Below are 24,367 nucleotides of genomic sequence, written 5' to 3'. Positions count from 1 at the left end.
ATTGAAATCCATATTGATAATCAGAAAGTAAGTTATTAGTTTCAAGATGAGAGATTAAGTGTTTTTTAATAAAAGACTAAAAAACCTATAGGAAAAAGACTAATTGAGTGGTAGGTAGATGAGTCAGATTGCTCTCCCAAATTTTTGAAAATGAGGATAACAATTGTTGCTTTCCAGCAGGCTAGAAAACAAGACTCAGATTAGCACTCGTTGAATAGTTTTGAAAGTATAGAGGACAGTTCCAGAGATCCACAAGCTGTAGACTGTAGAAGAGTCTAAGCAGGAAATCTTAAGATACAGAAGCTGGAGTGATACAAATGTCAAGCAATTGATCAACCTGTTTGTTTTGCTATATCAGGTGTGATATGATTAGTGGAATCAAAAGATAAGATTGATGAAAAATTTTTAGCAAGCAATTCAGTTTTATCCTTATGTGAGGTATCAAAATCTGAACCATGCAAGAGAGGAGGAATAACAGATTTGCCCTTATTATAGACACTGTTAAAGATTCTCCAGAAGTCTCTTAAGGCTGGAGATTTTGTGACCTGAGAATATCGGGCTTTGGCATTTACAAAATCTTTTTACAATGGTTCCTGGCAATAGTATACAGATGTCTGTTTTCTGGAGAATTGTTTTGGCGCTAGATATGGAAGTAATGGTTATGATTGGAAATTGCAGCAGTGCAATGAGAGGAAAACCGTGGAGAAGAGTGAGACTTGACTTAGTATTGTCAGAGAGAAAAGATTCCATGCCAGCCTGAATCCAAGAAGTTACATAAGAAGCAGATCTGTCAGCAGGTAGATTTCTACCCAAGAGCCATCACAAAGAAAATCATGGAAAGTGTCCCAGTCAGCTTTAAGATAGTTGTAAGAGGTATGATGAGAGGGGGAGTCTGAAGGAAATGAAGAAGAATGGGAGAATAGCTTTAGAGAAATCAAACTGTGATCAGAAGCACCTAATAGTGATTGTGGGGAAAGGTAACAATTGTGGGCCTTAATGCCTGCATAGTCACTAACACTAGAGCCAAGCCATTCAGTGTGGTGAGCATTTAAGTCACCAACAACAAAAATATTGGCTGATGGATAAAGAAGGAGGGCTTGGTTGAACAAAGAGAAAGATGATAGAGTAAAGCGGCGCTAAAGGAAAGCACATTTAAGAATAGTCTGTGGATTCAAAACTAGTTTCACGACAAATAAGTGAATTCTTACGAATGTAAATGCCCAGGCCAAGCATGTGACTAATTGAGTGTTTACGAATTAAAGGAAGATAACCATCAACACTAAGATCACAAGATGAGACAGATTAATTCAAATTAGTCTCACAAAGAGCAAGTTGGTCTTTGATAAGAGATAAGACTCAACTGAAGAAAAGTTACTTTGAAGACTATGAATATTAGTGAATGATAGATTTAGAGGACTTGGTGATGACAATGGTTTTTTGTGTTTTATAGTTTTTGACACTTTAATCATTTTTTAAATGTGTTAAAGAACTTGACTCAAAGCACAGCTAGCACTCAGTATATTATTTAACAGTCCAAGCAATTGCCTCACAGCCCAAGCAATTGTCAAAAATGGATATGTATATATATGGGCTATTCTGCAAGAATTGCCGTCCTAACAACTGACGCTCTTTAAAAATGAACTAAAAATGGAAATGCTTTGAAACTTTCTGGAAATGTGAAATACTATCATATGATTTAGTATGCAAAAGTTAGAGCATTAAAGTATTGGGTTGAGGAATAATTCATGAGCGTTTTTTTCAAATTTAAAAATGCACGCAGAAATAAAATGCATTGGGAAAATATTTTATGTTGTTTGAAAGAGAATGTTTTGCTCTACAAGATAGTGTGTTTTGATTTGTTAGTTTTTTTTATTTTTGTGTATTTTCAGATCATTAAAATGGAATGTCAAGTGGACAAAACTGAGCATTTTCGACACCATTTGCTTTTTGCATTTAATTGAGGTGTTAAGGCCGCCGAAGCTGCTCGTGAGATTTGTGCTGTGTATGGAGAAGAAGCAATGCCTGAAAGTACCGCCCGCCGTTGGTTTTCGCGCTTCAAAAATGGGAATTTTGACCTCAAGGACGGATCACACACCAGTCGACCAATTGAGTTCGACGAAGAGCGATCGAATCAACTTCTTCACGAAAATCCACGTCAAATGACCAGAGCATTGGCGGAGCAGATGGATTGTGATCAAAAAACTGTGGTGAACCACCTTCACTCAATGGGCAAGGTTCAGAAACTCGGCGCTTGGGTGCCACACACTTTGAGCGAAAACAACAAAAATCAACGTTCCACAATCGCCGCCGGTTTGCTCGCTCGACATCGCTCAACACAATGGTCACAAACAGTGTTTTCTTTACCGCATTGTCACTGGCGATGAAAAATGGTGCCTTTACGTCAATATGAAGCAGCAAAAAGAATGGCTCAGCCCCAAAAAACAAGCGACTCCGCGAGCAAAAAAAGACCTTCATCCTCGAAAGATCATGTTGTGTGTATGGTGGGATTGGGAAGGCATAATTCATTACGAACTGCTTAAGCGCAACCAAACAGTCAATGCGGAGCTCTACGTTCAACAACTGCACCGACTCTATGAAGCAATTCAGCAAAATAGACCAAATAGGCGAAATGGCGTTCTTCTGCAACAAGACATTGCCCGTTCTCACATCGCCAATATGACCAAAGCCGCGATTCAAGAACTCGAATGGGAAGTGCTGCCTCATCCTTCATACTCTCCAGACTTGGCGCCGTCAGATTTTCATCTGTTTCGATCGCTTTCGAACGCTTTGCGCAGTGTATCGTTCAATAATGACGTGGAATTGAGGGCTTGGTTGGACGAATTCTTTGAGTTAAGACCGGGAGATTTCTATCGCTGAGGCATCGAAAAACTTATCGAACAATGGGAGGAAGTCGTAAACAACAACGGAGAGTATATTATTGATTAAATCGTTGTAGTTTTTTTGTTTAAAATAAATTTGAAAAAAACGCTCATGAATTATTCCTCAACCCAATATTGGACTTTTTTCAAAAATTGACTCAACGTAGCATGATGGTCATAGCATATACTTTTTACCACTTCTGGACAAAATAACTTTATATCTTTCTTCGCTGCATCAATTCAAACTTAATGCGGTGAACAGCATGTTTTAAAAAAAATCATTATTTGTGTGTATTTAGCACACTTTGATATTATTATATGCTGAGTTTCATAGTTTTTACTTGAAGTTTTACAAGTATTTTTATGTTTTTTTTTGTTGTGATGGTCGTAACGAAAAATCTCGTATTAAAACACCAAATAAAACAATGCAATCAATGACTAGAAAGATAAATGTTGTAAAAACCATATAATTTATGTTTAAAAAAATGCACTTTATCAAAGTTCTCAATTATAGTTTTTTGATACTGGGTTTGTTTAATTTGGAATAGGCAACCAAAGGCTGGCTCCTATATTTATTTACAGATTATTACTTTACTAAATATTTTAATAGTTAATGCCTTTAATGCTTCCTGTTGCCTATTCCTGTTGTTAAAAAAATAAACTTTTAAGAATTGATTTTTGTTTCATTTTTCTTATTGGAGTTGATAATAAATTGCTTGGTTTTTTTTTTTTTTAATTTGGAATAGGCAACCAAAGGCTGGCTCCTATATTTATTTACAGATTATTACTTTACTAAATATTTTAATAGTTAATGCCTTTAATGCTTCCTGTTGCCTATTCCTGTTGTAAAAAAAATAAACTTTTAAGAATTGATTTTTGTTTCATTTTTCTTATTGGAGTTGATAATAAATTGCTTGGTTTTTTTTTTCTCCTTTGATAACTTATTTTTAGGTTGATGCTTGTCTGTTTCTTGCTCTATAAGCTTTTGATCTTTCAGCATCTGATTTAAACATTTAAAAAATAATTATTATTGCAGCTTCTGTTTGTGATTTACATTCAGTAAAGGTGTAAAAAAAAACTGTGAAATGTTATAAACAAAAAACTGCAAAATTGAATGAACAAAAACGTTGCAGTGCAAACTATAAACAAAGTTTAATCTAAACAATATTGCCTTCTAGTTGAAAGTTTTTATTTCTTAACAAATAATAAATTCTTCACATCAATTATTTGAAATAAATGGCTTATATTTTAATAAAGTAAATCTAACAAGAAAAGTAAGAAAGTACTCTAATAAGCGTAACAATATAATTAGTAAACAAACTGCAAATGAAACAATAAACGAAATTGATTGTTAACTTGGTTTCAATAATAAAATTGTTTGCGCTTAAACTTTTTCTATTTAAGTCAAGAAACCATTATGGAAAAATTAACATATTGTGATGGTTGTAATGTACTTTGAAACATCTTGATAAGGTGATCTAAATCGCTTTTTTTGAAAATATTGAAACTATGGTAAAACTTATATCAGTATCTTTACTTTTACTTTATTTGTAGTTATAAAGTCTAGATAAAAGCCTTTTCTCTCTTTTTTGTGACAGTCGTAACACATCAATTTGATAGTATATATATTTTTTAAACCTAGTTGGAGTGCAATTTTGTAAATAAAATTCTGCGTAATGTATAATTTTACCTTTAAGTCAAACTTAGAAGTAATAGTTATTTAAAAAGTACAGCATTAAAACCTTTTTCAACGTTTCACAACTATATATAAACATCAAAAAAAATTTATGTAAGCCTTGCAAATTTAAAGCCATCCTATGTTATGATAAAATATTTTTTTTAATAACTTTTTTTCTCTAAAGTATTAAATAGTAAAAAAAAGAATTTATTGAGGTTAGTATGTGTCTTCATACCTTTTTATTTTTATTTTTTTTAACTCTTTCTCTCAGAATTGCCCATATATATACAGCTTGAGAGAATCAGGTCGGCATTCAACAATACCAATGGAAAAGCCGATCTATCTTTGCTTTACAATGACATACAGCTGCCGACCTAAATCTCTTAAAGTTTTGGCATGCAAAAATAAATATATGTAAAAAATATGTTATATTCGTTCATTATAAGTTCATAGTTTATTTATTGTAATTACTTTTTTCAAGTTTAACAAGTTTTATTTCTTTTAAATAAATCATTCTTTTTTTTTCAATTCATTTTTTCATTTTTTCTCAAATTTATTCAAGCATAGCAAGGTTATTAATTCACTTAAAAGTTAGTAAAAATTACTTTTCAAATGTCTGTTGTTTTAGCACTATTTTACTTGAAATTATAGCACAAAATATAGAAATTATATTAAATATATTTTATTAAGTTTTGAAATCTAATAATTTATTTTATTTGTTAAAACTTTATACATAACTAGGGGGTGTTCAAGTGATGGGAAAAAATTACTTAAGCAATTTTAAGCAATTTTTTTGAAATTACTTAAGTAATTTTAAGTAACTTTAGTTATTTTCAAAACATAAATTTTACATTCATTTTTGTGTTATAGTACTATATAAGTATAACCAAACAAAAGATAATATAAGTAAACTTTAAAATTCGAACGCAAAAAACATAATGTGTCAATTGTTTTATCACTCAATGATGTTCTCAACTTGATAAAAACTCCAGCAGAACTAAAGCATCTTTCTGCTTCAATTGAAGATGGTAGTAAAGACTTTAAAGCATAGTTTAATTTTTTAGCATTTTTGGGCAGTAGTTTGATTTTTCGAATATAGCCATTTCTTTTTTGATACAGTCCAAAAAATTAAAAGAAGCCTTGTTCATCATTAAATTTGAATTTTGGGCTTGAAAATAATGAAGCTCTTCAGCATTACTCTTTTTTTTTCAAAGATTATTCAATTTCAACATTGGATGCTTTGCATTCAACTGATGCTTTAGGATGTCAAATGTAATAGAAATAAATTTAAAACAAAAAGATAAAGAAATTTTGAGATAGCCGGCAATAAATTCCTTAAAATCCATTAAAGTTTGCGAATTTGGTCAAACAAAAACGAGAAATCATCAAAATGTAAACTAAAAAAACGTTAATATTTTACTTTCAGCACTTATGATGAGCTTACAATATATTGCACACATTTGTTTTAAAGTTGTTATAAAATAAAAAAAATCTTTTTACATTTCATATATCAACGAAATAGAAAAAATGTTATATAAAATTCGAATGAATTGGTTGTTGAAAGATCGAATGCAAGTAGTTTTAATGTCAAATGTAAGCATAGTCGATTAAAAAAGAAACCATTGCAAAGTTGATATTATTTTAAAAAAATATAAAATAGCAGTTATCTTTTACTACTGTAATTAAAGCAATATTGTATCATATAGGATTAGGGATAGCTATATACAATTGAAATTCAGAGTACTTTTATACAAATTTTAATAAAATACCAATTTTCTGTTTATAAATTTGAAAAAAAATTACTTGATATTACTTAAGTAATATAAATTTACTTAAGTGAATCATTCAAAAAATTACTTAAGTACTTAAGTTACTTGAAACAGCCCTAAACATAACTCTAAGATTTGATCTTCAATGATTTACATTTGATCTTAAATAATATTAAATAAATCGTAAACATTTACATGTTTATTGTTTTTTAAATATTATTTAAGATCAGAAAGTCTTTTAAGTTAAGTCTTGGTATAGTTATGCTAAACACATGTGGAGAAGAAACATGTTAATTAAAAAACATTAAACTTTTTTTGAATTTGATACAAGTTAAGGTTTTCATTTAAAGTCCATATAAAGTAAGAAATTTATATTTTACACAAAGCAAACTCAAAACCAGTCATAATGTCAACAGAACTGTTATTAAAAAATGGGGGTTTAATTCCTGCATCAGTCATAAAAAATAATAACTTTTCTAACAATATTTTACATTCTCATACGCATGCAACAGCTGTCTTAAGATTGAGTGAAACTAAGTAAAAAACTCATAATATTAACATTTCCAGCAATTTCTTTTTGTTAAAAAACAACTTCTAAACTAAAAGATCATTAATTCATAAATTAATACACTTACATAAAGTTTAATTGCTAAATATTTTTAAATAATTTGTCTATAGCTATGCTCTTATAAAGCAATGTTTTTATAACCAAATAATCATTACCCCTTTCATAACAGAAAGTAAAAAATCCAAATAAATTTTTTGCCGACTGGATAAGTATAGCACTCTTGTACTGACCTTTGAATTTCCCAAGTTGTATATATATTAATTTCCTTTGAATTTCCCAAGTTGTATATATATACATATATATATATATATATATATATATATATATATATATATATATATATATATATATATATATATATATATATATACACACATATATATACACATATATATACATGTATATATATATATATATTTATATCTTGTTGTTTATATATATATATATATATATATATATATATATATATATATATATATATATATATATATATATATATATATATATATACACTAAGGGTTTGGTAAGGGGCAGCAATATTTATTTTATTATTCTTCGTTTTTTCTTTTTTGAAAAAGCCCTATGTTGTAAAGATAAGCAAAATTAGTAAGCATTTGCTCATCTATATATGCTATAGTAGTGTGTACATATATATGTATATACATATATATATATATATATATGTATATATATATATATATATATGTATATACATATATATATATATATATATATATATATATATATATATATATATATTTATATATATATATATATATATATATATATATATATATATATATATATATATATATATATATATATACATATATATATATATATATATATTTATATATATATGTGTATATACATACATACATATATATATATATATATATATTTTTTTTTTTTTTTTTTTTTTTTTTTTAAACATCTTCGCTTCCAACAAGGCTGCAAGCAGCCACTAATTAAAGTTGGAAGTTACTGTAAGAGAAAAGATGAAGGTTGTAGAGCAAGATAACGATTGACAGATGATTTAAAAGATTGCAAATTATATGAATCAGGAAAGCAAGATGAAGGAAGCGAATTCCAAAGAACTGATGTTCGAGGAAAAAAACTAGACGAATAAGTGTTTTTGGAGCACTTAGGAACAGTCACAGAAAAAGGATGACACTTAATTGAATGACGAGTAACACGAGAATGAATTTTAGTAGATGGCACAAGAGACGCTAGCTCTTTAGAGCAGTGCCCATTATAGTATTTGTAGAAAAGAGAAAGAGAAGCAACATTATGACGATGTGATAATGGTTGGAGGTTGGCTGCAAGAGCAGGTCCAACTATGTTTACAATGCGTTTTTGCACCTTGTCTAAAAGAGAAAGGACATCATTAGAAGATCCGCCCCAGATATGGCAACAGTATTCCATACAAGGCCGGATTTGAGATTTATTGAGATAGAGAATAGAATCCAGAGTAAGAAAGTGGCGAGCTCGATAAAGAGATGCAACCTTAGCAGATGCTAATTTTGCAACTGATTTGATATATGGTTTCCAAGAAAGATTGGAAGTAAGAGTTAATCCTAGAAGATGAAGAGTAGGTGACTCATCGAGTACATCACCGTTCATAAATATAGGAAGATCTAAATTATTGCGATAACGATTGGCTGAAAAAAATTGAGTTTTATCTGAATATATATATATATATATATATATATATATATATATATATATATATATATATATATATATATATATATATATATATATATATATATATATATATATATAGAACCCTTAGATGTTGTCCGAAAGTTTTTTCCATATTTTGTTGACAAAAAGTAAAAATTAAAATGCAAGACCGGAATTTTTTTTTTTTTAATAATGATAGACTGCCTGCCCCAACCAAACCCTCAGTCGATGTAGCAGCACTCCCTTGCGGGTCAGGCTATTTGTCAGTCGATGTAGCAGCACTCCCTTGCGAGTCAGGCTATTTGTCAGTCGATGTAGCAGCACTCCCTTGCGAGTCAGGCTATTTGTCACTCGATGTAGCAGCACTCCCTTGCGAGTCAGGCTATAAGATAGTCGATGTAGCAACACTCCGCGCATGATTTACAGTAAAAAAAATAAAAATAAAAACATTTTATTAAAAAAAATAAAAATAAAAACATTTTATTTAAAAAAATTAAAATAAAAACATTGTTTATATTGTTAAAAACATTCAAAATGTTTTAAAAAAATTCAGAATGTTTTTAAAAAAATTCTAATCAATTAAATTTGCGTTTTTGTGGTTTTTTTAAAAAACGATTAATTTGTAATTAAATTAATGGTTTTTACTTTCGTCCAACACGGAAATGTTGGACGAAAGTTAAAAGTAATTAAAAGTGACGTATATGTTGGCGTAAGAATCACTTTTTTCCTTCCGCTCTTCCCAAAGCCAACAAACTATAGATCTATATATATATATATATATATATATATATATATATATATATATATATATATATATATATATATATATATATATATATATATATATGTATATATATATATATGTATATATATATATATGTACATATATATATATATGTATATATATATATGTACATATATATATATATATATATATATATATATATATATATATATATATATATATATATATATATATATATATATATATATATGTATATATATATATGAATATAATGTTTCAGGGAATTTAAAGAATGAAGTTGTTGTATCAGAAGAAATGGGTTTTGAAGAATAACAGTAACAGATCAAGCGCTGAAAATAAAAAAGTTATAGGGTTTAAACATTAACTGAAAGTTCGCTGAAATAGTTATTAATTTAAAAAAATTATAAACAAACTACCATATGTTAATGAATAATTTTTTTATAAATTATATTGAGAGTTCTTAGTTTTTTTTTTAGTTAGTTTCTGTGTTAGTTGCAGTAATTAGTGTCAAAAGGTTCATTAATTGAATAAAAGCTATGGTTTTAAGTTAGCTTTTTTTTATTTCTTTTTTCACTTTTTGTTTTTTAACTTGAAATTTTTTTTTTGTTTTGTGATTTTTACATTTGAAGTTAAAAAAAAAATGAAAAAAGAAGAAGGAAATCAAGAAAGTAGCTCTGAAGCATCATCAAATGAGTCTGAAGATAATCAAAGTTCTTCTGATAGTGAAGATGAAAGTGAAATGCTACGCAAGGAAATGGCTGACATTCCTCTTGGAGAAATTCAAAAGTTGCGTGAAAAATGTGGTCTTAAAAGATATAATGAAGTTGTTTTTGGGACCCAATCAAAAGGTTCAGAAAATTACAAGATAAGACAAAAATCAAATGTAAATGTGACTGCAACAAAACAGAAGAGTGCTCCTGAAGAAAAATCTTCCAAGATTCGCAACTTTGCAAAAAGAAGGTTAACAAACCAACCAAAGCGATTGTTTAGAGATCCACGGTTTGATGACTTGTCTGGAAAATACAATGAAACTATGTTTGAAAAATCTTATTCCTTCATTGAAGATATGCGTAAAAAAGAATTTATTACTGTTAAAAAACAATTAAAGAAGACCAAAAACAAAGATAGAAAAGCTGACCTCCAAAAGCTGTTTAACGATTTGGAAAGAAAAAGTAAAGAAAGCGAAAAAGTAAAAATACAAAAAGTCAAAGAAAAAGAAATAAAAAAAAAGCAAATGGATAGTGGCAAAAAAGTATTCTACTTGAAAAAATCAGAGCGTAAAAAAATTCAACTTGCTGAAAAATTTAGAGAATTAAAATCTTCAAATAAATTAGAAAAGTATATGAGCAAGAAATTGAAGCGAAATGCTGCTAAGGAAAAAAAAAAACTTCCAAACAAAAGAAACACTTAACTGCTATAAAATTAAAAATAATAATTTTTATTTGCATGATCAGGTTGAGACTTTTATGTATTTCTTTTTAATTATATCAAAAATTGAAAATTTAATAGTAAAGGGTAGAGCGGGGCATATAGGGACACTTAAGAAACTAATGCTAGTTGCAGATAAACTAATCATAGTTAACACCTTTTTTACATTTTACAAATGGGTGGTGCAAAACAGGAAAGTTAAAAAGCAGCATTTATTTGTGATTGTAAAGCTTTAAAGATGGTAAAAATTAAGGCTATTTATCATTTAAATACGTTCAGGTATTTAACTATCATAAAAGTAACATATAACCCATATAAACTACCCCCCCCCCCCATACACACATAAACCACAAAAAAGAAATAACAACTAAAAAACCTTTAAACAAACCCACTTAAAAAATTGTTCTAAAAATTAAATAGGGTAAAACTGATATATATTATTAAATTGGTAACTATAACTAAATTTAAAATTAAACAAAAATTATTATAGATCACATAAATCACAAAAAAATATCCTGAAACTGTTTGGCAACATTTTCGATGAGCTGGCTTATTAGAAATATGCCAATGTAGAGCAAATTTAAATATACCATATATATCAACAGCTTTTCTAATTCTAAATTCCTTTTTACTCACAGCTAAAACTACATCCCATTTTGGATGATTGTTCTTACTTATAATTTCTTACAATCATTATTTACATTAAACACTATTAATTATCTAACTAATTTAATTAATTTTTTTTATGACCAGATTCTAAAAGAGGATAAAAGTATAAACTTTATAAATAAAGCAAATTAGCAGTATTTCAAGATAAATCTAATTTCATTGTATCACTTATGAAAATATGTAAATTTTATTTTTTGCAAACATTTTGGTACTTTTATTTTATTTTTTGGCATTTCTAAAATTAAATTTTTTTTTACAATAATGAAGCACAATAATTTATGTTTTATCAAAAAAAAACTTTAGAAAAAAATTAAATTTTTAGTTGAGATATAAGGCTTCAGGTGTAACTGTCCCATTATGCCCCACTGTCAGAAAAATTTTTTTTTCAAAGTATTACAAAATGCGATGCATAGCTCTTAATTATGCGCAAAATAAAATTTTGTTACTTTTTGTAAAAAGTTTTAATTGTAAAACTTTGTTGTTAATGATGATGATGATGATGATGATGATGATGATGATGATGATGATGATGATGATGATGATGATGATGATGATGATGATGATGATGATGATGATGATGATGATGATGATGATGATGATGATGATGATGATGATGATGATGATGATGATGATGATGATGATGATGATGATGATGATGATGATGATGATGATTTGTTTAAAAGAAGTTTTCCTACTACAGGTTTAAATAAAATTATAGACCATAATAAAAATGGGTGTTGACCAAGTTATTCTTGCCACCGCTGGATATGATCATACAATTCGATTTTGGCAGGCACATAGTGGTGTCTGCACAAGAACAGTTCAGCATCCAGAGTCTCAAGTTAATAAAATGGAGATAACACCCGACAGACAATTTCTTGCTGCTGCTGCATACCAGCATGTCAGATTGTATGACATACCCTCTGCTAATCCTAGCCCAGTGATCAACTATGATGGAATTTCTAAAAATGTAACTGCTATAGGCTTTCAAGAAAATGGTAAATGGATGTTTACTGGTGGAGAAGATAAATCAGTTCGAATTTGGGATACTAGAACCAGAAGTTTGCACTGTCAGCATATTTTTCAGGTGTTATTTAAATGTTCAATAGATATTATCAAAGAATAATTATTAAAAGTTTTTAAACAATTTTTAAATTTTATTTCAAGTTTTATTTTTATTTTTTTAACTTGTTTTTATGTAATTTTTTGGTTTTTTAAATTTTTAAATTTGAATTATTTTATAGTTGAGTTGTTAATCTATTTTTAATTACAAAAGCATTTCATATATTATATATTGATTTTATATATTTGTTTTAGTTTAGTTTTTAAGACTTCTATTTCGAGTTTGATTAAATTTAAAATGAAAATCTCTTGAATAATCTCTTAAATTTCTTCTTCTTGAAAATTTCTTTTTTCGAATAATAAGTAAATCAATACTTTAAAGGTATTATTTTATATGAAACTTTATAATTTTATATTAAATTTTATATTAAACTTTTTAAATTTTATTTAAAAATGAAGGTAAGTGCACCAGTCACATCTGTATTTCTACATCCTAATCAAACACAATTGGTTATTGGCGATCAGAGTGGTGCAATTAATATGTGGGATTTAAAGACAGACCATAACGAACAATTAATTCCTGAAACAAGTAAATAATGTTTTGGTATTAAGGTTTTTAATTTAAGTTGCACTGTATTTAACTGGTTCCAATCTATTTAAGTAATAATATATCGTCTTATTTATTCAACTTTTATTTTGCATTTTTGCATTATATCATATGTGTGTGTATGTATGTATATATTTATATATGTGTATATGTATATATATATATATATATATATATATATATATATATACATATATATATATATATATATATATATATATATATATATATATATATATATATATATATATATATATATATATATATATATATATATATATATATATACATACATATATACAGTGGTGTGAAAAGTATTAAGACCACCAAGAAAAAAAGCTTTTTTTTTAGTTTATACCACTTTTTAGATTCTAAAAAAGTTGCAGCACTACTTTTTTTTATTATAAACGTGCTGTGGGTGTGGCTGAGTATTGAAATTGTTAATTTTAATTTTAATTTATTAACTTTTATTGTAGAGTTATGTGTTTTAGTAAACATTTGGTATATTTTGCCTTGTGAAATGTAAGTTGCAGACAAGTGAATATGTATGGTTCAAACGAACTATAAGTGATTTTTGTTAGATTATTGCTGTTGTTAGTGATACAGTTTAATATTTTTCTGATTTTAAATATGTGATTTTGATTATTTAAGCATTTTTTTTTGTCAGATTATATTATATTTTCAAAATATGGGTAAAGTTGCTGACCCTAGTCCCAGAAAGCGAGGCAAAGTTGAAGCATTATTAAAGTTGGAAACATTTTCACAACGGGAAATTGCCAAGAGATGTGGACTAAGTAAAACAGCAGTTTTTACCATCAAGAAACGATTAGACTTTGGTTTTACATCCTCTCCAAGACGTTCCACTTCAGGACGAAAACCAGTCATGACGCCACGTGCAAGAAGGGTTCTGCTTGCAAACGTTCGAAAAAACAGAAGAATGACCAGCAAGCAGCTCCAGGGTGTGCTGCAGGAGCACCAGATCAATGTCTCAACAAGTTGTGTTCGGAGATGGCTGATACAAGATGGATTTGTAGCACGTCGACCGCGCAAAAAACCGCTCTTGACCAATGCTCAACAAATGCGACGGCTGCAATGGGCCATGGATCACAAAGATTGGACCACAGAACAATGGAGAAAGGTATTTTACCCTTTACCATTTTTTATATAAGAGCTTACAATCATGTACTTTAAGTTGAAGCAAAATGTAACATATTTTTTCATATAATAATGTTTAATATCATTACCCACTAGTGCAATTGTTTTATGTATCGAACATTGTAGCAATGGCTATGTTTATTGCATGAATTCAAAATGAATTGAACATGTAACCAGTGATTACAGGATGTTAATCTAATGTAAGCTCAAGGCTTTTACAGTGTGTTTGTATTTTTAGGTTTGCTTTAGTGACGAGTCTATGTTCGAGATACTCGATGATAAATGTCAGTACGTGCGCCGTCGTTCTGGGGAAGAATTTCATCCGCAATGTCTGGTAAAGACCGTCAAGCATCCTACCTCAGTAATGATATGGTCAATGATAAGTTCCCATGGTGTAGGAGCCCTTAGAATTGTTGAAGGCAGAATGAATCAACATCAATACATCAACATATTAGAGAAAAGCCTTCTACCTCAACTTCCAATTCATTTTCCTGATGGTGATTTCATCTTCCAACAAGACGGTGCACCGTGTCATCGGGCACTCTCTGTTACAAACTTTTTGAATCGTAATAATGTTCCTATCCTACCATGGACTGGTAATTCACCTGATATGAACCCGATAGAAAACTTGTGGATGATAGTCAAAAAGAGAATTGCCGACAGAAAACCAACAACAAAAGTCGCATTGATTGAGGCGCTCATAGAGGTTTGGACACATGATCCAGAAATACAAGACATGTGTCCAAGACTGATTGATGGAATGCCTAAGAGGGTTGAAAAACTTATTGCAGCTAGAGGAGCATCCACAAAATACTGAACTATGCCCATTTTATGACATTGTGTGCGTGTCTTTAAAGGAAATATTCAAAAAATTTACTTTTTCAACAATGGTCTTAATAATTTTCACACCACTGTATATACATACATATATATATTTATATGTACAGTATGTCAAAAAAGTCCATCACTATATATCACTATATATCATATATATATATATATATATACATAAATACACACATACACACATAAAATAATATATATCTCTCTATATTATATATATATATATATATATATATATATATATATATATATATATACATACATACATACGTATATATATATACATACATACATACATATATATATATATATATATATATATATATATATATATATATATATATATATATATATATATATATATATATATATATATATATATATCAGAGTTGTTAGTGGGCTAAGAAAAGTGAACCCAACCCAACCCAACCCACTGCCACAAGAACCCAACCCAACCCAAGGGTTGACCCACGGAGTGCATGCAAACATGTATAATTATACCGTTAAATTGGCGACATTTTAATACATTCTAGCCTATACAACCATATTAGATACAAATAATATGTTGTTACTCAGTTACTGTCACTATATGTGTTAGTAAGCAAACTAACAAAGAACAGCTTTAACATAAATGAGCACTATATTAGTGAAACATGTCATTTCGCATTCCCCAGCGTACTAATTCGATAGCTTCTACGTTAGCCGGCGATAGTTGCGACCTTGTGTCTGTAATGGAGTGCCCAACAGAAGAAAAGTCTCTTTCTGACTGCGCAGAGCTTGCTGATATGCAGTATAGTCTGCGAGATGTTGCTGCTAGAATGGGATAATTGGCTGCGTTGTCCTTCCAGAAGGTTAAGGGATTCTTGCACGCAGCAGTAACACGAAGACTCTTGTAGCTGGACAGTTCATGTTGGCAAGTCTCCTGTAGCACTGTTGCTTCATTATGTAATTGCGCGTCTTGCGTCTGTGGCCGATCTCGCGTTGACTGCATTGTTCGCAGCTCATCAAACGGGTCCGTTCTTCTCTTCTTTGCTGGCGCTTCCAATTGGAGTTAAACACCTTGTTCCATCAATTCTTCTCCTGCTGCTTTTCTGGCAATTTGTGTAGCAGCGGGCTGCATTTCAGCCAGAAGCCACTGATCGACGTCATTGAGCAAGTCACGCTTAAATCTTTTGTCAGCCGCCGTCACATTAGGTATAAATGCAAAATTTCTGAAAGAGGGATCTAGGAAACACGATAGCCAATGCATTGCTTTAATAGATGTCCAAAACTTTAAATCTAAGTATTTAATGAGTTTTTGCCGAAATGTTGCTGCTGCTGTTGTCAATCCTGGTGCAGGTTGAAGCCGCTTAATCAGTAGGTAGTAAGACGGAACTACTAGTTGCATAGTTGGTTCAGTAACCTTCTCCATACCTTCAAATATATCTTTTATGCCGTCAGTCACATCACGAATTTCGCGGTTAACTTTTCTGCTGACATTGGCGATTGTCGATAGCTTGTCCTTGTTTGTCAGAATAACGACGAGTGCGTCATAGCTGTCTTCCACAGAGTCGGCTCGGCGAAACATGGATATCCACGGTCTAGTGTCACCTCCATGCTTTAGTGACTTTGGTAGTTGTTCCTACAATAATTATTATTAACAATATATAAGTTACAACGTAACAACAACAACAACAGTCACAACAACAACATAGCATTAGCGGCACCAACAATAACAAACTAATAAAAATATAATAATGTAATTTTTGCAATAAAAAATGTAACAACATATTATTATTGTTCATGTATAACACAGACACACACTGTCATCGCAGAACGAGGTAAAATACTTTTAAGCAACATGAGTTGTAAACATTTACCTGTATGCCAGTAGCTTGCTTGACGTAACGACAGAGGTCAGAAACGGCAGATTCATAGGTAGCAGCCTCGGGTTCTTCGGCCATTGTGTCTTTCCATGCACTGGTGAGGACCGTGTGTAAACGGTGGCACATGCAGTCAAGTCGAACATTGTTCTTCAATGCTGCTACGACGTTCGATCCGTGGTCAGTTGTCACTGGCGTATCCTTTTCTGGCAAAGCATATTCAGCGAAGATGGTATTCACCGCAGTTGATATGTTGACACCCGTGTGAGCTTCAGTCCCAAAGTGGCGAATGGCCAACGCTGCATGTTGTACGCAAAATTGTTGGTCAATCCACGAAGCATGAACATCAAGGTACGCTTTTTTCCTGTAGTCGTCAGTGTACAAGTCGAGACACAGTGAAATTGTTCCATCTTCGATAGGCTCCTTAATAGCGTCTATTATTCTCTTCTTTATTTCTGCAGCTTGTAGCCGTGTAGCTTGCGTTACAGTTTCACGTTTAACTAGAGCGTCAGTGATGTCAAATTTTCCATACTTGGCGCCAAAGTCAACACATGTTTGAAGCAGTCTCTTAAAACCATCGTGTTCGACAGATCGAAAAGAATGATAACCATCAGCACAGAATTCTACTTCTTTTCTTTTCATAAGGTCACAGTCATCTTTTGTCAATTGACACTTTAACGCGAAACATTGACGAATCTGCAGTTGTTTGCTGTCCTTCGTGCCGCATAATTTTGCATGATTTATGAGATTTTTTGTCCCAAAGCAGCTTAGACCATCAGCAGACTTATACGCATACACTTTTTTGCATACGGTACACGCACAGAAATATTTCAATTCAACACTCGATGGCTCTCCATTTCCGGCAACGTCACGCTTTTCAAATATTAAAGTAAATCTATCCCAAATCGCAGATTTTGCAGCCTCGTACGGTTTGAATAAATAATTATTGGGGTAACGTTTCAATTTATTTTCTAATTCATCGGCATTCGCCATCATGCTTAGTTTGAATTATTATGATGCTTTTAATTTAATTTTATGCTGTTTATATAGCCGTACTCAGCGATGAATTTGCTATATGACGTCATTCACGCAGAAAAAAACGCTCTAATCGCTAACTGTAAAAAACTGCTCTTGCGTCATCGAAAGTAATTATGCTTTCGATGACGCAAGAGCAGTTTTTTATTACACTAATTATTATACATTATTTTTTTTTACATTAATACAGCGGCCTGGATATCGATGTGTTGACGTCAATTCGACGGTTGGCTTTAATAAAACTGCGTCATTCGATAGCAAATCCGTTAAATCTTAAGCGCAAATAATGAAATAAACATAACGGTGAAACGGCGAAAATACAATGAAAATGCAGCTAAGGCGTGGGTTTTCAGTGGGTTATACTTCCTCAACCCAACCCAACCCAACCCATGGGTTAACCCAACCCACTAACAACTCTGATATATATATATATATATTAGTGTGACTTATTCAAAATATTGATTTTTTTAAATAGCTTTAACATTAAGAGATTAAATTTTTTTTAGTTATTTTGAAATTATATGCTACTTGATGATTAGTTTTGAAAAAGTGATACATAAAAAACGAAATTGTTTACTTTTTATGTATCACTTATTTCAGTATTTTTCAGTTTGTAGTTTTGCTTTCTTTATACAAACCTTTGTTAAAGTTATTTTTGAACATATAATTGCATTTTTTAAATGATATTTATAAAAAAATATTTAATTATTTTTTTATATATGTTGAGATGTACAAAATAAGCAGTAATATCATAAGCAATAACAAGAAAACTTGGCAAGCAATTTAGTTTATTTTGAGAAAGCAAAGGCAAAATCAACAGAAATCAACAAAATTGTAAAACCACTAGGCAAGCTAATTAGAATTCCAAATACCCAAGCTGTTTTAGAAGGTTCATTTATTTAGCCTTTTTTGAAAAATCTGTTTTTGCAAGGTTATTACCTCCAAATTAATTTCATTTAGGACCAAACTGAATTTTCCCACCTAACTGAAAAATCAGTTTCAAGGAAAGTTGAAAATTTGGTAAATAAATACCAAAGAGAACAGAAGACAGGTAATCAATATCAGCAGTTGTAATGAAATATTATTTGATATTATTTGGAATATTACAAATGGATAAGGTTTATGGTTGAGCACTGAAAAAAAAAGTCTTAAAAATGCAGGTTTAAAGTAATGGAAAAGTAGAATACGTTACATCAAAAATTGTTAAAAATCATCCATCTAAATTTATCAAAGATAATAGAACTGTTGTCAGCAAAACCCAGCATCAAATCAAAATCTCTTTAAGGATTATGCCCCATTAATTATCAATATCAGTAGACCTAAAAGAAAAGCCTCAACTGCTTCAGTTGTTTCTCCATTAAAGAATGTTTAATTAAGTACACGTCAGAGCAACAAAATATGTCTTTAAATTGTTAGAAGAAAGTATTAATATTGCAATTCCAACTCACACAGTTATTTACAAAGTAGTAATAAAGAAGCTGATATAATAAAAGAAGAATTAAAGAAAATTATACAAAAAATCTTTATTGGCACAACATTTTTATGGTGAGATGATTAAACCGAAAGAATTGCAAGTTGTAGTTTTTAAAAACAATGATCAGAAAATAAAGATGGCATTCTTGCTTTTAGAGGATGGCAAAGCCAAAGACAATTGTTTCAACATTGGTCAATTTTTTAAATGAGCTTGACATTTGAGAAGTAATAAAAGTGATTATTTGTGACAAACAAACACAAATACGGATCAAAAGGTGGTGTTGTAGTATATTTAAAAGTTCCACAATGTGTATCATGTTGTTCCACAAAGTGCACCAAAATTACATCATGTGTTAGATTTGTTGTTGAAGCATTTCATGGATGAAATTTTGTAGGCAAAATATTGTCATCAAATATTAGTTATTTTTTTGTTGATGAACTGATAAATATGATGAATTTGTAAAACATTTCAAACAGTTAACAGCAATCATAAACATTTTAGCAGTGGTATAGCGAGATCAAAAGTTTTTTGTGTGAGCAAGTGCATCATTATAGAAATTATTTGGAAAAAAAGATTTCGCAAAAATTTATTTGAAGGCTCTTCCAAATATTAGTAATGCTAGGTGAAATTCCAAAAGAATTCTAGCATTACTGGCGTTTATTTTATTGCCAGAACATCAGCAGCAACTGCAACCAGCGTGTAATTTCCTTACTGGCGAATGGATAAATGGTTTTCTAATCACTATTATGATAGAACCAACTATGAAGTTTTTAGCTGCATTCAACCAGTTTACAAACGCAAAAAAATCTTTTTTAAGACACTGGTGTCTTAAAAAGGATTTTTTATAAATAATTATTGATTATATTTTATTTGTGTTAAATTATTAGGAAAATTTAGTATGAGTATTATACAATGGTGTAACAAATTGTTACACATTTAATATCATAAAGTGGAGTTATTTAAACTTCTATAACAAATAAGCGTGTTTGTCATATTAAACCAATTTCTTTAATGAACAAATGCATTTTCTTTAATAAACAATACTTAGCAACCTGTTAATATAAATCGTTTGCTTTTGCAAGTAAAAAAAATGTTTGAATCGAAATAAAAATTTTTTGAAAGTTTTATTTATTTTAGGAGCTATGATACAGTCAGTTGCTATAGATCCAGAAGGGAAATTTTTAGCATCAATAAATGACAAAGGCACGTGTTATGTGTGGAGTTTAACTGGTGTTAAAGAACAACGAACTATGTTTCACCCTAAACAAAAACTATCGGCTCATAATAAGTATGGCTTAAAATGCTTATTTAGTCCTGATTCTGATTTTCTTGTTACTACATCAGCTGATAGTTCATTAAAAATTTGGAACACAACGGATTTCTCTTTATTAAAAACTTTAACTGATCCTTCTGGACGATGGGTATGGGACTGTTCTTTTTCTGAAGATTCTCATTACATCATTACAGCAACGTCTGATGGAGTTGGTAGATTATGGAACATTGACAAAGAAGAAATTATTCGAGAGTACACTGGACACCAGAAGGCTATAATCTGCTTAGCATTTAGAGATGTCAAATGTTGATAATTTCCTAAAACAGTCTTTTTTTAATGACTATTCTGTGCATATCTGTTAAAAAAGTATGAAAATTAATTTCGTTAAACTTATATGTTTTCATATTTTATCTGTAATTTAATTTTTTATTTAAAAATATTTTAGATTTTTTTCTTATATTACTATTTATTAACATTTTTTTATAAAATATTAGTTTAACTTTCTGTATGTTTTGTACTTTTATTGTATAGTATGATAAGTAGTAAAAAAATTCTATAGAATTTCTATAAAAGGCCTATAGAAGTTCTATAGAATTTCAAATGTTGATAGTTTACTAAAACAGTATTTTTTATTGGTTATTCTGTGCACATCTATTGAAAAAGTATGATAATTAATTTAGTTAAACTTATATGTTTTCATATCTTATGCTTATCTGTAATTTATATTTTTATTTAAAAATATTTTAATTATTAGACAATCTATAGAATTTCTATAGATTGTCTGATAATTTCTATAGAAACTGTTAAAAATCTTTTATTTATAAATATGTAGAAAAAAAGTTTTCTAGAAATTTTTCTAGAAGTTAGGGGTCGTCCACAAATTACGTCACACAATTTTCGACCGTTTTTGACCACCTACCTTCCCCCTACCCTCGTGACAACATCGTAACTCTTTAGTAACAAGTTCCGTACAAGTTCCAAGTCGTCACAAAACCACTAACCCTTAGACGACCCCTTATTAAACCTTAATAGACATTTTTGATACATATATGCCATATGTTTCAAACGTTTATAGAAATTCTATAGAATTAGGGGGAAAAAAAATACTTCCAAAACAGACTTTATAATAGGTGTTTCTGACCTATAAATAATACATTTAAGTAATTTATTAATATAATTCAGCATTTATTCAGTTACCTATTTATATTTCCACTGACTTATGTGTTCAAAAATAATTGATTATTTTAATTAAACTAAAATTACTAAAAATTACTTAATTTTTAATTTTTGAGCTTTAAATAAATTGAATTTTTAATATATTTTTAAATTTTTTTATACATTTTGGTAAGTAAGGATACAGTTCATTTTATAAATCTTTACTGAAGTAAAAAGGTATAGTTCGCTAGAAATTTAATTATTTGTTTTTTGTTTTTCTTTTGATTTGTTTTTATATATTTTTTCATTTTAATGATAGCTAACTAATAATTTATGGACTAATTTTACTACAATGCCGCAATATACGTTGTTAATATTCTCTGTAAATCTTCCTGCGATTTTTTTTTTTTTTGTCGCAGCTGTTAGATAAAAAGTTTGTAAGTTAGAACATGTCAAACGCTCTATTTAAAAAACTAAGTAATATATATATATATATATATATATATATATATATATATATATATATATATATATATATATATATATATATATATATATATAAAAGAGTATATATTAATAGAGTATATATATAGAGTATTTATTAATCACAGTTTATATTTTATTAGGGATAGATTTTTAAGTTTCAGTTTTGATAAATATTTGGAGGGATAATGAAAGTATTGCTCGGAGGCGGCACAGGTTTTATTGGTAGATATTTGAGCAAGGCTCTTATTGATCGTGGACACAGTGTAGTTGTTATTTCTCGAACACCTAGATTAAAAGCTGTTACTTGGCAACAACTTGAGTCACAACAAAGTCTACCAGATTGCGATGCTGTTGTAAACCTGTCAGGAGAGAATATACTAAACTTTATGCGGCGATGGAATGATAAGTACAAGCAAGATGTATATGAAAGCCGAATAGGAAAGAATAAATTATTAGTAAACTTAATTTGCCAAGGTGATTTTTAAAGTTTGTTCATTGATAAATTACAGGGTTGCCACTTGCCTTTTACTCTGTGAAGTCACAATAATTGGTTTATATGGATTGCATAGTTCCCGCTTTGCAACAGAGGCGTTACCAAGGTTTTAATTTAGTCTTGATGTAAATAATTATTAGAAACTCTTCTATTACTCTTCTTGGAAATACTTTTTTCTAAGAAAATCACGATGTATTCTTTTTTTATAAAACCGCTTTAGATTTGTATCTTAAATTTTTTTTGTTTAAAATTTTTAAGAAAAAGCCGTAATATCGGAAATATTGCACAAAGTAAAATATTTTTTTTTTTAAAGTGGTAACCTTGTATTTAATTTACATTTTAAAAAAATTTTGTTTTAAGTTTTTAGGAATTTCCTGAATATGTTTAGAAAAGGTTTTTTTTAATTATACTTTTTTAATATTTATTTTTGTAATGGTTTTTGTTTTATTTTGTAAGCTACTAAAAAACCGAAAGTTTGGGTTTCCGCCCATGCAGTTGGTTATTATCCTGTAACAGATGAAAAAGAGTTTGATGAAGAGTATGTACTTAAAACACCTAAAACTTACATAGAAAGTCTTTGTAAGGAATGGGAAAACAGTGCTGTTTTACCAGATACCGAAAGCACTCGTCATGTAGGAATCAGAATTGGTGTTGTTTTAGGTCCTGATGGTGGCATCATTCAGCAGTCTTACTGGCCCTTTTATTTTGGTTTAGGAGGTGTTATAGGATCTGGAAAGCAGTATTTTCATTGGGTACATATAAAAGATATTGCTAATTTGTTTGTACACGCTATTGAAAATGAATTAGTTTCAGGGATTTTGAATGGTGTCGCACCAGATCCTTGCACAAACGAAACATTTACTAGAGTTTTCGGCGCTGTCCTAAACAGACCAACATGGTTCTCGGTCCCTGAGTTTGCAATGAAGTTTGCAGCAGGTACAGAACGCTCAGATATTATTTTAAAAGGGAATAAAGTCATTCCAAAGCGAACACTTGAATCTGGGTTTGAATTTCAATATCCAGATATTAAAAACGCAATGAAAGATATTTTAAAAAAATAAATTACTTGATATTATTTTTTGCGCATGCTTTCTGTAAGCATATGCGCATTATTTTGCATAAAAATGTAGCTTTTTACTACAACGGTGTTTTTATTTATTGTAAACAGAAAAGTAACTACATCGACTGAAAAGAGGTTTGCAAGAAATGATGTCATTAGTATTACAAAAATTTCATCGCAATTTAATCTACTTGCAAGAATATTTGAAAACTAGCATTTGCGGCAAATATTTTCACAACCGCCATATTACGCAACATTCAGAACGTTTATAAATTTTGACAAAATGACTCAATATTGAAATCTTGTTTATGTTAACAATATTTGTTTGAGTCTTAAATAGGTTAATATAAAAAATAATATTCGGGCGGTTGCAATTGCATAGAAAATAATTTAGATATTTAACGACCTGAGTATAACCT

At 29.6% G+C, this 24,367-nt stretch overlaps 4 protein-coding genes across 5 annotated transcripts in view; all 4 read left to right on the top strand.

The window, feature by feature from the left end:
* Nucleotides 1–10,805, top strand: part of LOC100205664 (translation initiation factor eIF2B subunit gamma) — a 54,856-nt gene extending 44,051 nt beyond the window's left edge. Inside the window, exon 11 of one of the 2 annotated variants that reach the window (XM_065801328.1) lies at nt 9,606–10,805. In XM_065801328.1, the coding sequence (XP_065657400.1) occupies nt 9,606–9,658 (53 nt within the window). In that variant the 3' untranslated portion in view covers nt 9,659–10,805. The remainder of the gene's footprint in view (nt 1–9,605) is intronic. The other variant, XM_065801327.1, reaches the window with a different exon arrangement.
* LOC100202007 (ribosomal RNA processing protein 36 homolog) lies at nt 9,987–10,805 on the top strand. Its single transcript, XM_065801329.1, has one exon. The coding sequence runs from the start codon at nt 9,987–9,989 to the stop codon at nt 10,755–10,757; it is 771 nt and encodes a 256-aa protein (XP_065657401.1). The 3' UTR covers nt 10,758–10,805.
* A 1,303-nt stretch (nt 10,806–12,108) lies between these two features.
* On the top strand, nt 12,109–21,143 carry LOC100198452 (target of rapamycin complex subunit lst8). Its single transcript, XM_065801326.1, has 3 exons — nt 12,109–12,530; nt 12,965–13,094; nt 20,619–21,143. The coding sequence occupies exons 1-3, from the start codon at nt 12,174–12,176 to the stop codon at nt 21,062–21,064; spliced, it is 933 nt and encodes a 310-aa protein (XP_065657398.1). The 5' UTR covers nt 12,109–12,173; the 3' UTR covers nt 21,065–21,143.
* A 1,358-nt stretch (nt 21,144–22,501) lies between these two features.
* LOC100204934 (epimerase family protein SDR39U1) lies at nt 22,502–23,950 on the top strand. The gene is made up of 2 exons (XM_065801325.1): nt 22,502–22,869; nt 23,345–23,950. The coding sequence occupies exons 1-2, from the start codon at nt 22,581–22,583 to the stop codon at nt 23,947–23,949; spliced, it is 894 nt and encodes a 297-aa protein (XP_065657397.1). The 5' UTR covers nt 22,502–22,580; the 3' UTR covers nt 23,950.
* The last annotated feature ends 417 nt before the right edge of the window (nt 23,951–24,367 follow it).

The sequence above is a fragment of the Hydra vulgaris genome, chromosome 07 (assembly GCF_038396675.1).
Source record: "Hydra vulgaris chromosome 07, alternate assembly HydraT2T_AEP".
In the NCBI taxonomy this organism is placed as follows: domain Eukaryota; kingdom Metazoa; phylum Cnidaria; class Hydrozoa; order Anthoathecata; family Hydridae; genus Hydra; species Hydra vulgaris.
Note: the sequence above shows the minus strand (reverse complement) of the source record. Positions and strands in the feature narration are given on the sequence as shown.